The sequence below is a fragment of the Scatophagus argus genome, chromosome 1, assembly GCF_020382885.2.
Source record: "Scatophagus argus isolate fScaArg1 chromosome 1, fScaArg1.pri, whole genome shotgun sequence".
Lineage (NCBI taxonomy): Eukaryota > Metazoa > Chordata > Actinopteri > Scatophagidae > Scatophagus > Scatophagus argus.
The window spans coordinates 27,860,311-27,877,313 of NC_058493.1; the positions used below are offsets into that span (position 1 = coordinate 27,860,311).

A 17,003-nucleotide genomic window follows, 5' to 3' on the forward strand; every position below is an offset into this window, starting at 1 on the left:
TGTAAATAGTAGCAGTAGTAATATAAAATAGTATTTAGAATTAGTGCTATTAATCTGAATCCGCAAAGTAAGTAAAGTTATCAGATAAATGTAGTGAGTAAAGTGACAAAAAAGTACAATATTTGCCTCCAAAATGGAATCTCAAAGAAATTCAATCGAATGCAACTGGACTTAGTTATTTGTCTTTGAAGACGTTTCACCTCTCATCCAAGAGGCTTCATCAGTTCATGCGAGAGGTGAGAGGTGAAACGTCTTCAAAGACAAATAACTTCAAGAATCGGCCTCTTTGATCACTAATAATCAATATCACTATTGGCCCTGGAAAAAAACCACAAAGTTTCCAGTGAGGTTATTTTATCTACAGAGAGTTTCTACATCCAGTGCTGGGAAACGAGCCACAGATTAGTTTCCCTGTTCAAACTGCTTAGCAAATATTTTATAATAAAACAATAAACTTTATTTATAGAGCGCATATTAAAACAGTGCAAAGTACTTCACTGAGAGAAGAGGAAGAGAAATGATCAGGAAAAATCACGAAGGGAAACATTAGCACTAAAATGATAAAGACAAGAAATTCACAACAAAATGATCAGGCAGCTCAGATAAAATCAGAAAATGACCTCCAATAAAAATACAAGAAGAGACGAGACTTAAAAGAAGACACTGACAGCCTGGTTGACTCAGACAGGTGAGCCCAAAAGCTCCGCCCCCTTTAGTTTTCACCCTGGACTCTGGATGAGGCAGAAGAGCCCGAGGATCTACTCTGAGGTTCACAAGGGGTTAAAGGGTCTAAAAAATATTCAGGATCCTTAAAAGTAATCAATGAGATCTTAAATCAGTGTAAAGAGGCTGAGCAGGTGTGATACGATTGTACTCAGACAAGACGAGCAGACGCTCACACAACAAGAAGCTAAATCATATCCTGAACGCGCACAAACGTCAAACCAACCAATCAAATCAGTGCAAGCCGTGCACATTGATTTTGACTGGCAGATGAGAGGTGAAACAAGAGAACCAATCAAAAGCAGCGCTCACAATCTGCCCAATGAATGCAGAGAAGCCATCCTGACCTCGCTGGTGCCTTCACTGCCCCACGTTGTCAGGAGGAAATACCACAAAGCAACAAGATTACACTGTTATATCTCAGTAACTGTACACACAACTGATTACATTTTACAAATTACACTGACTACATCTTTTATCCACGTGACCCAGTCTGCAGAGTCAGCAAACCGCACGTCTGAAGGTGAACATGCACAATTTTCCAGTGATAGATATCAAGTTTAATCAGAGATACCGAGGTGATAATACTGCTGTTTCAACGCTTTCTGGTCGTCGAACAGCCCCACACGTGAGCCAGGAGAGCTGCTTCCCTTCCCCCAGTCTTTATGCTAAGCTAAGCTAACTACTGGCTGTAGCCTTACATTTAGCAGACAGACATCAGAGTGTTTGTTTAACACAACCTGCTCTGAGTTCTGACTGAAAGCTTAACAGTTTGGAGCCAACATGAGGGGGGCAAAGAGAAGGAGAAAGCAGCACTTCAGCAGCAGTAACGCTGGGTAAGTATAATAATCACTTATGAAGCAGCACAGAACAGCATCACACTTTACTGACCAAAAGCAGTGAAGCTGCAGTCTCACACTCGCATCAACGTGTGCTTCACTTTACTGCACACATAAAGTGATAACTCATGATGCCGCAGCGTCTGTTATAGCACAGTGCGGGTCCTCACTACAGCTCAGTGTTCAGGTGTGTACAGGTGAGTATAGGCAGTCAGAGCACATCATGAGCCCCATCGCTACTTTATAACATGATGCTCTGTGGATGTGGTCTTCACAGAAAGCGTTACCCACCACTGTGGTATTTCTACTTTTACTTCAGATCTGAGTACTTCTTTCATCCTTCCTCAAAAGAAATAAAACAAGATTAGATCTTTACTCCAACTGAAGAACAATTCAGGGACAAGAAAAGAGGGAATGTCAGTAAGTGGAGGTTTGCCAAACAGGCTGTAATGAAACTGCCCTCCTGCTGTTTTCCTGTTGGGCTGAAACCTCGGAGGGGATCAGTCGGACTCCTGCTCTTTCTGATTCTAATGAAGAGTTCAGCCTTTTCTTCGAGCCGTGAGACGACCTCAGCAGCAAAACTAACAGCATTTTAAAGGAGAACAGCTGCTGTCATCAGGAGGTCTGTTACTGCGTCTCTGCACTGAGGCCATGAGTTCAACATATGGAAAAGAGATGGAAAATGTTCTCATTTTAACTCCATTACATTCACGTGATAGTTTTAGTTACTACTTTTCAGATCAGTTTATAGTCACTCCTCAACAGTCAGTGGGGGAAAGCAAGAACTTTACTCAAGACTCAACTGTTTGCTGGCACTTCATCCTTCTTCTCCACAACAATTCAGTGGGAAATATTGTACTTCTCACTCCACTCCACTTATTTGACCAATTACTGGTTACAAAACAAAACACAACCCACACATAAATTACGGTATAGTGCGGTGTTGCTGGCTGAAGTGAAAGATGCGAATCCGTCTTCCACTGCTGATGTTTTCGTAATTGTGCGGTTTTACAGGTGAATCAGTGAGAGGAGGCTGAAGGTGAGACAGGTGAGACTGGTCGCTCTTTGCATGGCCTGAAGGGGTGGAACACTGCCCCCTGCTGTCCCGCTGGGGAAACACATTCGCTAATACCTTACAGGCTCATATTGGCCTTTGTGTTTGTTTGAATGCTCCGGTAACGAACTCAGAGGGCAGTTTTTCAGCTCCACGGGCAGTTTGGGGGCTTCTGGTTGTACCTCCAGCATGGAGCGGCTGTAGCGGCAACACGTCCGCGGCGACAGCTCACTGCGTGGCGGTTTCCGGTGTCCGTCCGTCTGCAGGAGGATGGCGTCCGGCTTCAACCGCATCCCCTGTACCGCCGGTCCTCCGAGTCCTAAATATACCGAAGATTGTCGACCCCAGGCTGAAGACGACAGTGAAAATCGCCGATAAGGACCTCGAGTGAGTTACCGTGGTGTTATTTTTAGTAAATGGTGTTTTTTGCAGATGTGTGAGGCTCGGCTTCAGAAGGTGAATTTTCCCTTGCAGCTCCGGGGAGGCCTAGTTTGATTTGGGGTCCGCTTTCAGTGAAGGCTCGTATCAAACGTTAGACCAGTAAACGTATTGTGGCCTTTCATAAAGCGGAATCTCAAGCGAAGCGGCGGTAGCTTACAGACTGCGGTGCTTCAGCCGCCGTTGTCGTTTTGTTCTTTAGCTAATGTCGGCAGTTTGTAGCGCTACAAAAGCGGCTCGGAATGTTTTATACTGACAGATGAACTAGCGGGCGATAATCTCAAAGGAAGTCCTGTTGTTTGGTAACGTTAGCCGCAGCTAGCAGTTAGCCGTAAACTACTAGCTACGCTGACAAGCTAACGTCGCGTCGCTACGTCCTGAGAGAGAAACACTATGATTAAATACCCCGTAGGAAGATAACATTTATCTCCGGCAAAACATGTGGGACACAGCACACCTGATATCTTTATACATTTGCTTCGCATAACCTTTAAAACTCACGTTTCCTGAGAAGTGGGAAATGGAATAATTACATCCCCGATGTTGTGTTTCAGGAAATACACGGAGCCCAATACTGGTTTTGAAGCTTTATCTACAGCGTTATCTGTTTTTTGTTGTTGTTGTTGTTGTTTTGCGAACTTCGCTTAAAGAAAGTGCTTCCACTGTGCAGATGTTACCGTGTTAGCCGCCAGACCTGAACCAGTATTAACATAATACCCTTTAGATGTGTTCCTTGAATAAACGAGGAACAAGTTAGAGGCCTCACTAGCTATTTAGGTGGTTTCAGTTCTGTCTCCCCACAAGCGAGACTTGACATCCAGCGGGCACACACACATTATTCTGACACTGTATGCAGTAGCTTCCCCTGCAGAAATGTAAACACACGTCTTAAGGCTTGCAGGCTCCTTAATTGCTGTTTATAACGGATCATGTTGGAAGTAATGGCAGATCATCAGCCTTGCACTTTCCTATGAACACCTTGCTATGTGTTTACTCTCTGTATTGACATTTTACACATGTGAAGTTCATTTAGTAACATGCTGTGTGTGTCTCTTCCCTTTAGGATTTCTCCCCTATCTCAAAAGACGTGGGTAAACACAGATATAGCACTCTGCTCTCCGTGTGCCGGTTGCCACCTCTCCTCTCAAACCACATCCACCTTCTCAGCTTGGCAGCGGAACCCCCTCATCTGCTGAGTGCTGAATCCCTGCATGCGAAGTGGAAGGATGACGGAGGCGTGGCAGCAGCAGCAGCAGCAACATGCGGTGGCTCCTCCCTCGGTTGTGCACACGCTCCCTCAGGGAACTGACAACCCTCTGGGCTGCACTGTGTACGGAGTCGTCCTGCAGCCAGACACCTCGCTGCAGCAGCCCCAGCATGGGCAGCAGCTCTCCGTTCAAGCCCAGCAGCCCTCCTTACAGGTAGGGGGTGAGAGAGGGCACAAATGTGGAGCCTGTGGCCACGACATCTCTCACCTGGCCAACCCTCATGAACACCAGTGCATGGTGAACCAAGACCGATCCTTCCAGTGTACTCAGTGTATGAAGATCTTCAGCCAGGCGACGGACCTGCTGGAGCATCAGTGTGTGCAGGTGGAGCAGAAACCTTTTGTGTGTGGTGTGTGTAAGATGGGCTTTTCTCTGCTCACCTCCTTGGCCCAGCATCACAACTCGCACGGCAATGGAAACAACCCCATGAAGTGCTCCATCTGTGAGAAAACGTACCGGCCAGGTTCTGGGAACGTCACCCCAACCTCGTCGGCTGCCAATCCTCAGCAGCCCTCCACTGGTGAGACGTCCAGTGGTGGTGCGGCGATCAGTGCCTCGTCTCCTCCCGCATTTGAGGCCTCTGCACCAGACAGGCCATACAAGTGCTCAGTGTGCCATAAGGCCTTCAGGCATTTGTCAGAGCTGACCCGCCACGAGAGAGTACACACTGGTGAAAAGCCATACAAATGTGACACGTGTGATAAAAGCTTCAGCCAGTCTTCACATCTAGCGCACCACCAGCGTACACACAGCTCTGAGCGGCCGTACAAATGTGCCGTGTGCGAGAAGAGCTTTAAGCACCGCTCTCACCTGGTGCGGCACATGTACGCTCACTCGGGCGAGCACCTTTTCAAGTGTAATTTGTGTGAGATGCACTTTAAGGAGTCGTCTGAACTCCTGCACCATCAGTGCCAGCCAGAAGGGGAGAGACCTTTCCGCTGCGGTTCCTGTGGAAAGAGCTTCAAGCGCCCGTCCGACCTGCGGCAGCACGAACGCACGCACTCGGAGGAGCGACCTTTCCAGTGCGAGGAGTGCCAGATGAGCTTCAAACAGCAGTATGCTCTCGTACGCCACCGTCGTACTCACAAAAATCCAGCTGATCGCCCTTTCAAGTGTAACCTCTGTGATAAGGGCTTTCTCCAGCCGTCCCACCTGCTTTACCACCAGCAGGTTCACGGTATGGAAAGTCTGTTCAAGTGTGCGTCCTGTCAGAAGTCTTTCAGCCAGTCAGGAGAACTGCTGAGGCACAAATGCGGTGGTGAAGTGGAGAAGCCCTACAAGTGTGATGTGTGTGGCAAAGGTTACAAAAAGAATTCAACGCTGCAGCGCCACCAGAACTCGCACTGCACAGAGAAGCCGCTGAAATGCTCCCTATGTGACAAGCGCTTTGTTTCGTCCTCCGAGTTCGTTCAGCACCGCTGCGACCCGACCCGCGAGAAGCCGCTGAAGTGTCCCGACTGTGAAAAGCGCTTCAGGTACTCGTCCGAACTGCAGCGCCATCGACGAGTTCACACCGGGGAGAAGCCTTTCAAGTGTGCCAGCTGCGACAAGAGCTTCAAGCAACGCGAGCACCTGGCCAAGCACCAGAGCGTTCACTCGCGGGAGACACAGTTCAAGTGCGTGTGGTGCGGAGAGCGTTTTGTTGACCTCACAGCTCTCCAGGAGCACACGGTGCAGCACACTGCTGAGGGTGAGAGCTTCCCTGAGGCCCCCTGCATCCCATGAACTGAACTGCTCCTCAGTCCTGGGAAGCAAACATGTAATTCACCCACAGAGCAACCTGTGCCAGCCTCCGCTCTCCCCTCTGTAGTTTAAAACCTGCACCTGTTAATTATGTTTAATCAATTTTAGCATTGGTAAAGTTAAGACTCAGCTCATCCTCATCCTTCGTTGAGTAAAGGGCAAAGCGCCCGAAGCCCGCAGGCGATTAGGATCCCTCGACTTGTTTTGGAACACATGGAAGAAAAACTTGAACAGAATGAGAAAGGCATGTAACGTGAAATGTGGGAAGATCTTGATTTTGTTTAGTAGTGCGTGTGGGACCTTATTCTGTGGTTGCATGTGATTGTCTGTTTTGTAACTGTTGATTCTGTTGTTGGAAAAGAGGGCAAGAACTTCCAGGCATTTGTCAGATGTGTGTGTTCATGTGTAAGCTCCTCTGAAATCCATGTGCCTTTTTTTTTTTTTTTAAACCCCATCACTCAACATTTCATGTTTTGATCATTTTCATGTCCAGCGTAACCGAAAACCTCCCATCCGTATCCAACGGCTGGCTTGTGCAGCAGTATCTTTTCACATACTAGATCTTAGGTAGTATCATCTGTTTGTGCATGAATATTTATCACACTTTAATATCACTGTTGTATTATAGGTTTGGTTTATTTAGGAAAATATCCTAAGAAGGAGAAGAAAAAAAGTGGATTTGTGAAAATGTATAGCCCGTGTCCTATGAAATCTGTGTTGTTGCATCTTTGTATTAAAACAAATGACATCTAGGTAACTAACCCATACCTATCATGCCATACAAACACTTGACATGTGCAATAGAACATGCACAATGTAATATTTATGACTACTGATTCATGGCATAGTCTACTCTGTTATATTATAGATTGTGTGTATACGCTTATGTAAACATTGAAATCTGTATAGTGTTTATGTTACCTGCTTTTGTATTCACCACGAATGAGCTTGCAGTATTTTGCAAGCACTTTGATTTGAGTTGCCGATGAATTGTTGCGAGGTTTCACCTGACAAGACTTCAAAACGTTGTATCGTTCACTTGCCACGAACTTAGCTGCATTAGTTACTGTTCTATAGATCTAACAGAAGTAATTTTATTTCGTATTTTATTTCAAAGAATTTGGCCTTGTAACATCCTCACAGGATTCCAGCCTCCTCCTCCTGGTCCTCACCAGATGTTCAGCAGATTAATCCGAGTAGCCTCAAACTTGCAATTTATGTGTTGGTTTATGCCGGGCATAAAGTAAAAATATTTGTGTACTTTAGTTTACTGTGTGGGTTTCTATACTCTGTACAATCTTTGCAGTATATTTAAAAGAAGGTTTTTGGAGTTAAAGATGATAGGCGAAGGGGTCGACGGCGGGGCTGGGGATGGGACGGGGACTGTGTGGTTGTGCCATGGTGAGTCTGCTTCAGAACCTCCCAAGTGGAGGTGAACGAGTGTAATGAAGCTTTGATTTACACATAAGGATATCAATATAGACTCCTGTTCATACTGTATACAGACAATTAAAATAAAACACCCTTATGCGAATAAAGGTGTACCTTGTTTTTTCTAGCACACCTGCTTCTGCTACGTTTGGCCATTAAAACTAGAGCTGCTACTCTATTAGCTGCTATTGTTTTCATTATTAATTGTTAATCATTTACAGCTAACATGCAGATAAGATTGATTTTGTCTGTGATGTGCATGTGATAGTTATTTTTTATGTCTCCTGATATTTTGAACTTTATTAGAAGATATTTTTTTTTTAAAAAAGTAATCAGTAGTTGCCGCCTCATTATGTGGAAACAAATGTCTGGCTGGCAACTTTTTTTAAAATCACTTTTATAATTAAATGATTCGTTGTCATGGAAACATGCCTGTCACAACTTACGGTTGCTGGAATTGAAAAGCTGCTATTTTCTCTTTTAAAAAAAATAGAACTAAAAGCTAAAACGAACAAATACCCATCAAAAAATGTTGCAGATCGATTTTCTGTTGATTGACTAATTGATAAATCGGCTAATCTTTTAAGCTGTAACTACAGGAATTAAAGTTCCTACTTCAGCTCATGATTCGGGTATCTACGATGTAGTCTATGGCAGAATATAGTCAAGTCAAATCAATAAGTTTGCAAATGACATTTAAAGTTCCTAAATATATTTATTTCAAAATATTAGCCACGAACATTTTGCTGGTCACTGATCCGCTTGATTTACTTCCGGGTGATGTTTACTGCAAAAGGGAAGACCGTCCAGGCTCTGCTAAAGAACACTGCTAGATGTACCACCAGCAGCACCCACCCGAGAAAATTATCAAGTTACTGATACTGGTGATATTACACACATTAGTAATAGTTTTTAACCTTGGTGGTGCTGCGTGGTTTTACGGAGAGCATCGTACCGCTAACGAGGTGCTAACGAGCTAACGTTCATGTCGGGCGGACTTCCTCTGAGCTCGGACATTTCTGCGACGAGGTTAGCCGGCTAACTTTAGCCCCGTTATTGATTTCACTTTTCACAAATGTCTGCACTAATAGTCTGTAGTCTACAAATATCTCTCTTACAAGAAAACATGAGATTTACGATATACACGAATCTGAATTTCTTAATTTCAAGGTTAAAATGTTCTGATTTTTAAGTTATGCTCACTAAGCTAGGTCACCGTAGCTAGCTAACCGGATAGGTGATGTTATCGTTAAAAATCAAATCAAATGTTGCAATCAAATGTTAAGATAAATTGGCGATAACCATGAAGTTGAATGCTAACTCTCTCGTCTTAGTGTAAACAGTAGATATCTGGTGGGGAAAAGGGCCGTGTCGTGTCGTGACGGACTTCACTTAAAGCTTTGGCTCTTGGTTCTAATGAGGGGACTAACGTTAGCTCTGACTGGGAAACCAAACTAAACAAGACACGAGGGAGTCTCCGTGTTAATCTAGTCCAGGTTTGACGAGTCCAAGTCCTGTGTCGTTTCAGGCAGGCCTAATGGGGCCCAGATTGAGAAAATGTAGTGAAATTTCTAGTTTGGCCGTTTTCACTGATTAAATAAAGATCTTATAAATGTGAAAATAGGTTTTAAACAGTAAGTAAAGCAGTGTTTGGTCTTCTCTGTGGTTCGAGGAAATGCAGTGAAATGGCCATTTAATAAAGCTTTCACAAGTCTCATCTGAACTGACAAGGGAGCTGTAGCCAGTGTGTGGTATCTAATTGTTGATATTTTGCAGGTTGGACAAGTCTAACACAAACACAATAAATTTATTGGAAATATGAAACTGGGCTTGACTTTTTGTTTCTTTCTTTGTTAATGTAGTCCACAGTGGATTAGGATTTTATTTTGGTTGAAGATTGCATATTTTAAATTGGATAAAGTCCAATGTGTTCTGGGGTGAAAAGGCTGTGATATGACCATTTTGGTTTGACAAAAAGCATTTGTATTACTATATATTATAATTATGGTAAAATGGTGTGTCAGCTGAGAGAAGCTGGATCTGGTAGGGATAAAATATTGGACAGGAAACTGGCACATAGTTCAGACTGACCAGTGGTTGTTAGACCGTTTCAGCTCTCCATTGTTCCCTAGTTTTCAAGTTCACCTGGGCTGATGGGGTCTGAGACCGTTATGAGCAGCAGTGTGACAACAAGAGTCCATTTTTAAGTGATAACACTTCAGTGTTTCAGTGTCAAAAAGATGAGGACTTGATGCTTTTGTCAAAACTAAACTTCACTGGCTTTTAGTCTGGTGGTTGAATACCAACAAGCAATTTGATTACAGAATCCTGTGCTTTACTGTTTTTTAGACCAAATAATCTTCAGATGAATGAAAAATGAAGTTAGTGGTTAGTTGCAGCCCTGCATCAGAAGTGAACTTGCGCCTGTTTTGGCATCCTTTAATCTGCATTTCTGTCCTCTGCGTCAGCCTGTCCTCTCTCTCTCCTGTCCCCTGTCGTCCTGCAGCTGGCGGGTCTTCATCACATCCTGCCCATCAACATCCTCCTCAGGGGCGTCGCACACTCAGTCATTGTAGCTCTGTCAGTCTGCACAACAGCTGCTTCAGACCGGCCTGAATCATTTCATCAGACGGCGCCAGCAGCCAAATCCCATGGTCAGCGCAGCACGGAGATCTTAGAGCCGCGTCTTCTGAAGAGTCGGTGCGCTGCTTTCCAGTATCGAGCCAAGAGGTATTCAGAGGGAGGGGAAGGTCCTCGACACGGAGCCTCACAGCTAGCGATGCCCGGATCCACGCCGGCCAGCAGCAAGGCTCGGGTGTACACCGATGTCAACACACAGAAGAACAGAGAGTACTGGGACTATGATGCACATGTGCCAAACTGGAGGTACAGTTACTGCGATTCACAGCTCAGTTTTTCTCTACTGTCACAGTCAACACAAAGTTATACCAGAGTCGCTGCTGAATTTAACAAAGCACACAAAATTAGAACATCTGCATCAACTGTAATACGTCAAGCAGAAAGTTTATCAGAGCAGCACAGCAGCGTAGAAGTTCAGCACTGGATTTAATAATCGGTGCATTTTAAAATATAATTTTCTCGATAAAGCAGTCGAATAGAAGCCATTTCCTTGAAGGTCCACGAAATACAATGAGCAAGAAGTATGTGATTTATACAGAATCAGAATTCCTTTATTTATCCCCGACGAAGGGAAATTCTTTCAAATCTAAATTTGAAATTTTGTAAACTAAGAATGATTTTCGAATTTATTTATTCAACAAAAAATGGCAAACATCTGCTCTGTCCTGCCTCTTTACTGTAAAGATTTGCTGTTTTTCTGTGTTGGTTGGACAAAACGATCAATATGACGAGATCTCTGTGGTCTCTGGGAGCCTGTGTGGGACTTTTTTCACTATCCTCTGACACTGCCACCTCAGCACTTAATAGATTAATAGATAATGAAAATAATCACCACAGTGTGGAGGGGAAATTTTGGTATCAAATGCCACCTTTTTAGAACTTCAGCAGTTGATTATTTAAAGTCTAAATTAATCTTTAGATTATTTTTATGAATACATCATCTGATTACAATTTTGATGATTTGAATAAATACCTGCAATAGTTTACGGAGTTCAAGTTGACATCTTCACGTGTTTTGTCCAACCAACGGTCCAAAAGTTAAAGATATTCAGTTTACAACAATAAGGCAAAAAACAGTAAATCTTCACATTGGAGGATGTTTGATAAGCAGAATCACAACTCTTTTAGCACAGTTCTTCTTACTGATGAACTGAGCAGTTTTCTTAGGAAAGGAGATCACTGTTTGTGGTCACAAGTTGATTTCCTTTGTTTCTGCTTTCTCTCTCAGCAATCAAGACAACTATCAGCTGGTGCGTAAACTGGGCAGAGGGAAGTACAGTGAAGTTTTCGAGGCCATAAATGTGACCAACAATGAGAAGGTGGTGGTGAAAATCCTCAAGGTGAGCTCCATACTTCCTTTGCTGTTTTGTTAATTTTCCCCATCTGACAGCGCTGCCCCCGGCCCTCCTTTGTCCATTGTGTTATGGGCAACCATCGCGGCTGACTCACGCTCTCCAGGTGTTTGTTTCCTCTTAGAGTTGCTTTAACTCGCACCGTGTTGTTGTTAGAAGTGCGTTTGCTATGAGACTGTGCTCCCACTCTCAGCACAAGGCCTTGGACCTTGGAGGTCCAGTCCTGTGTCAGAATGGCTTGTTTCTGTGCATCAGAATCCTGTTCAGCGTGACGTGTCGACTCACCTGGAGGACATCAGAAGGATTTCTTCAGTATAAATATGCACAGTTTTTATACGTGCATCTCATAGATTCTGATGAGTACAGATGGCCAAACTGCAGTCAGGCCACACATCATCATCAAACTGCAACATGAAAACATAGTAAACTTGGCAATTTCTATTCAGTTTAGTAATAAATATGTGGACTGGGCTGCACCTGAGGTTACCTGCATTACACCTGGAGTCACTGCCTTCAGCTGCTTTGGTTTAAAGCATGACGCAGTGTCATTAAACCCTTAAACTGTCAGAAATATTTCACTGCCCTGAAAAAGCAAATATATGCACACCAGGAAAAAAAGTCATTTACAAGCTCAGTTCATGTGTAAAAATAACGTCCTTCAGCGAGTGACGGGTCACAGGAAGGCGAGCGACACTGAGAAAAGTTTCGCCACGACAGGCTACAAGTTAACGTTTCCAGCAGCTTCTGAACAGTTTGGCGTGTCGCGCATCAGAAACTCAGTTCTCTGCAGTTACTTTTTGTTTCAGTGATATTGAATGTGTGTCTTCATTTGGAACCGCAGCCCGTCAAGAAGAAGAAGATCAAGCGGGAAATCAAAATTCTTGAAAACTTGCGTGGGGGAACCAACATCATCCGCCTGGTTGACACAGTCAAAGACCCGGTGGTGAGTTAGTTTCCTCCCTCACGTCCCTGCATGTTGGCATGTCAGCTGCGGTAATCCAGTCGTGTGTGTGTGTGTGTGTGTGTGTGTGTGTGTGTGTGTCTGTCTGTCTGTCCATGCAGTGATAATGGTCACCATCTACCTGCTGTTCTCCTCAGTTAAGCCTCATGTTGTCCTCTCTTTGCAGTCCAGAACACCAGCGCTTGTCTTTGAGTGCATCAATAACACAGATTTTAAGGTACTTAAGTTTGGCCGACGTCACACATGCTGAACTACCTGCAGAGTTACCATCCATGCAGAGGCATTGATAACCATTATTAATAACACGCATAACACTCAAGTTAGTGTTGCACATATGTAGAGGCCTGCTGAGCTAATGTTTCCAAACCTTTAAAACACGACGTCTTTGTGTGGTCCCACAGGAGCTTTACCAGAAGCTGACAGACTACGATATCCGTTACTACATGTATGAGCTGCTCAAGGTAAAAACATCTGCTTTACATCGCCCCTCGTCTTAGGGCTGTGTATTCATTCATTTATTTAAACACCGCTTTTCTGGTGCCACGTCTGCTGTGAACGAGACGACGTCTGCCTTATTAGACAGGAAGCAGAGTGTAAAGTAATGCTCAGAAAACACATTCATCAAGCAGCTTCTGAAAAGTCAGGATGTGCTGCTTTGTTTCGTATCTCTGTGGGCTGAATGTCGGTGTTGAACTGTTGGCGAAGAAACGCCAGAGAAAACGAGGGATTAATCGATGTTGAAAATGGTGTGTGGAGGTTGTTTCCGTGCTGGCTTCATGAGCAGTGGTACAAATGATGGTTATAGACTGACTGGCTCTCCTTTAAGGCTCTGGACTACTGCCACAGTATGGGGATCATGCACCGGGACGTGAAGCCCCACAACGTGATGATCGACCACCAGCTAAGAAAGGTATTTCTAGTTACCCCGTCAAGAATCACACAACACGAATCAGGAAGTACAGCATGCAAGAAAATGCAGCAGTTCATATTTTTATATGAAGAAGGGATCAATTTAGCTTGTAACCCATAGTGAGAAGGACTCCTCAAAGCTGTGGCGTTTCCAGCGGCAGGCTGCTGGCACAGAACGTCAGCTTCATCAACCAGCGGGTGAACACAGTGCAGCATTTAGCAGCTAAACAGCCAGATGTTTTCCTCAGGAGTCAGCAGAGACCAAAAACACGACTTCACATGAATGAGAGCGTTCATGTTGGTTGGGTGTGCAACACGCAGCCGTTTCAGTGTTTAGTTTGCTTTTCTGCCCCCAAGTGGCCAACAGTAGATAAACTGATAACTTCAGTATCACAGCAACAATCAGTATCACAGTAATGAATTCATGATTCAGAAAGTCTTCATTATCTTTGAATAAAGTGTAAGAGTTTGTATCCTGGTTTAGCTGCTTTATTTCCCGAGTTTGTACAAGTAAAAAATGTTTTTCTGTTGTTATTTCCTGTTGGATTTACATTACAGTTGCCGTGCAGAGTAAAGCAGGTTGTTGAGTGTTTCCTGTCTGTGTCACAGCTGCGTCTTATAGACTGGGGTTTGGCAGAGTTTTACCATCCCGCTCAGGAATACAACGTCAGGGTGGCCTCCCGCTATTTCAAAGGCCCCGAGCTGCTAGTGGACTATCAGGTACCTGCTGTTACAGAGGATTTATGTGGGAGCAAACACGGTCTCCTTTTAATCAGTTCTCTTTGTGTGTGCTCTGCTCTTTCATAGATGTATGACTATAGTTTGGACATGTGGAGTCTGGGCTGCATGCTGGCCAGCATGATTTTTCTGAAGGAGCCGTTTTTTCACGGTCAGGACAACTACGACCAGGTGATGTGCAATGAGAACACTCATATCATTTGCTTTCACATGTCAACATATCAGCTGAAGAGGAAACCGCAGTCATCAGTCAGTCGGTCCGAAGAAAATTAGTTGCCAACTGTTGTGATAATCAGTGGTTTCAGTTTGCAGGTTCCAGCTTGTTGAATGCAGGTTTAGATTATGCTTAGTCAGCGGCACCTTACATGACACAGCACAGGGAGTGTGACCCTCGTGTCAGCCCAGCCTGTCTTAAACTGCCCGCTTACATTTGAGGACATTTTGTAATTGTAATAAAATGCCTCCGCAGTGTGTAACCAATGTAGTAAATGTTTGTGAATCTCGTTTTCCAGCTGGTCCGCATCGCCAAGGTTCTCGGCACCGATGAGCTCTTCGGTTACCTGCACAAATATCACATAGAACTGGACACTCGCTTCAAAGACCTGCTGGGACAGTGAGTATCAGCACCGCCGGCAGAAACTCATCCAGATGGATGTTTGAGTCTGCCACAGTAAACCTCAGTGCTTCGCCTCCAGTCGCACCAAAAGCTGGCAGTGAACGCCTCCTCAGATTCCTCAGCTTATTTCCTAATTTAAAACAGCATTCATTGATTTTTCTGCCAGAAAGCTGTAAACACAACACTGGCATGTTACACAAACACACACCCACTTGCACATCCAGTATTTACCCTCGGCTTAGCTCCTTTTGGTCTTTATCAGCGCGTTGGTAAAGTATTTGTCTCTTTAGCTGCTAAATGCTCCACTGTGTGCAGTGGATTCATCAGAGCGTTTTGGCACAAACAAACAAGATTTTTAAGAGTGAAGCAAAACAGTAAACTCGCAGACGTAAAACCAAGACGACTGGCTGAAGAGCTGAGCTGTTGTGCTTTGAGCTTTAACTTTACATCCAGTCATTTGATCCGCTGTTTATGTAAAAATACAGAATTCAGCCTTAAATCATAATTTAGTCTTTTACTGACTGTTATTGTTTATTAATAATGCTTCTGTTTCAAGACAGCTGAGGGAAGATGTTCATGTCATCAGTGAGCACCTTTTGCTTTCACTTTGCTTAATGATCGTTTGTTGCAGGAATATCAGCCGGTCAGACAAGCGCTCACCATGTTTGTATACTTCACATTAAACTTAGACTTCAGTCAGATTCAGTGTTGGTCGTTGGTTTCCAGGCAAACACGGAAGCGCTGGGAGCAGTTCATCCAGTCAGAGAACCAGCACCTGGTGAGTCCGGAGGCTCTGGACCTGCTGGACAAGCTGCTGCGCTACGACCACCAGCAGAGGCTGACAGCAGCTGAGGCCATGCAGCACCCGTACTTCTGTTAGTACCACCCACACTGTCCGCCTGCCTGTCAGGCCACTGGGGACTCATTAGGTAGTAAGAAGGAAGGGGGTGCAGCTCGTTACTTCTAAACAGAGTCCTCTGAATTTTGAAAAATAAGCTGCAGGTCAGTGGGATGTTTTCTCTCAGCTGTGACCAGTTTATGACAGGTGATTATAAGGCTTCATAGGCCGTGTATGAGAGGTGTTTGCAGCCAGGATAGTCAGCTTGATTGATTCCTGGTACAGTTTGTCCATGTAAAGTGTCTCTTTGTCCCTCAGATCCTGTGGTGAAGGAACACGCAAACGCCAACACAGACGGCACAAAGGCCATAAGCAGCTCCAATGCAACATGATAACCACAGAGCAGGTAACGCACACGGCATACACCTGTTTATACATCTCTAACGTTTATGTGTATGTTCATACAGTATATACGCACACTCGGTGGGATTTAAGGTACGCTGAGCAGGAAGTCCCACCTTCATTACATTAACGCAGGTCTTTTAGAAGATTTTTGCTAAGCAGCTCCTTTAATTTTAAAACAGATACTTTACTTATTTTTTATTCTGAGTTTATTTTTGACTCTTGCAGTACTCGGATGATGTAGTTTGTGGTGCTGTTGAACTGCACTGCAGTATTCAGAGGCGAATCACTTCTCAGTATTTGACCTCTGATTGCTTCGTTTGTTTGTTTGTTCTTCCCTCCTCTGTCCAATCAGGAAGAATCTTTGTTACCTCAACATGTGACCTTTTCGTGGCAGAAACTTCTGCCTCCACACCAACAGCCATACTGGAGCAAGATGTCAATTTTGCAGCAAACACAAACACGCACGGATTAAACTTCTCCCAACAAAACCCGGGGAATCGATGCTGCTCAGTCCGTGTCACAGATCCATCAGATCTGAAATCAGACCTGCCCCCCCTTCCCCCCTCCCCCCTCCAACACCTCCCTCAGCCTGTTTTTAACGTGAGCGAAATGACTGTTGCTGGATGAGTATCAAGCCGGTGTTGTGCTGTAAAGACATTTGTCCGTCATTACGATGCTGTGGTGACCTGAGATCCAGTTCCAGGTTTTAGCACTGAGTGGCATGGAGGCTCTTTTCTGCTATGGATAGAACAAAAGCTATATTGAAAGAGAATAAACCATTTTTATTTAAAGACTACTGTTGGGCTTTTATTGTCTCGGGACCGATAAGAGGAAGTGAAACTGAAGTGGTCGTCCCTGCTGTCTGGAGAGTTAATGGCAGTGGACCAGTGGATGTTAAACGTTTTTATAATTTAAAATGGAGTTTTTGTTAGATCGGGTTGTGCTGCAGGAGGCTTAAATCGTTCTGTTGTCACCGTCAGACCGACAGCAAACGCCATCGCTTCTAATCACAGCAGCCGCGCAGCTCATCAGCTGGACCATTTCAGTC

General features: G+C 44.5%; 2 protein-coding genes across 2 annotated transcripts; both read left to right on the top strand.

The window, feature by feature from the left end:
- Positions 1 to 2,530: 2,530 nt before the first annotated feature.
- Positions 2,531 to 7,599, top strand: LOC124063132 (zinc finger protein 319). Its single transcript, XM_046396474.1, has 2 exons — positions 2,531 to 3,003; positions 4,118 to 7,599. The coding sequence occupies exon 2, from the start codon at positions 4,266 to 4,268 to the stop codon at positions 6,045 to 6,047; it is 1,782 nt and encodes a 593-aa protein (XP_046252430.1). The 5' UTR covers positions 2,531 to 3,003; positions 4,118 to 4,265; the 3' UTR covers positions 6,048 to 7,599.
- Positions 7,600 to 8,242: 643 nt separating this feature from the next.
- csnk2a2a (casein kinase 2, alpha prime polypeptide a) lies at positions 8,243 to 16,748 on the top strand. Its single transcript, XM_046396500.1, has 13 exons — positions 8,243 to 8,525; positions 10,003 to 10,382; positions 11,365 to 11,476; positions 12,330 to 12,431; positions 12,616 to 12,666; positions 12,851 to 12,910; positions 13,276 to 13,359; positions 13,968 to 14,078; positions 14,166 to 14,267; positions 14,609 to 14,709; positions 15,439 to 15,587; positions 15,869 to 15,956; positions 16,308 to 16,748. The coding sequence occupies exons 2-12, from the start codon at positions 10,276 to 10,278 to the stop codon at positions 15,940 to 15,942; spliced, it is 1,053 nt and encodes a 350-aa protein (XP_046252456.1). The 5' UTR covers positions 8,243 to 8,525; positions 10,003 to 10,275; the 3' UTR covers positions 15,943 to 15,956; positions 16,308 to 16,748.
- Positions 16,749 to 17,003: the final 255 nt, after the last annotated feature.

Coding starts and splice junctions, on each gene's coding strand:
- LOC124063132 (XM_046396474.1), top strand. CDS start 4,266: ATGCGAAGTGGAAGGATGACGGAGGCGTGGCAGCAGCAGCAGCAGCAA.
- csnk2a2a (XM_046396500.1), top strand. CDS start 10,276: ATGCCCGGATCCACGCCGGCCAGCAGCAAGGCTCGGGTGTACACCGAT. Junction 13,360..13,967: donor TCGACCACCAGCTAAGAAAG/GTATTTCTAGTT, acceptor TCTGTGTCACAG/CTGCGTCTTATAGACTGGGG. Junction 14,079..14,165: donor AGCTGCTAGTGGACTATCAG/GTACCTGCTGTT, acceptor GCTCTTTCATAG/ATGTATGACTATAGTTTGGA.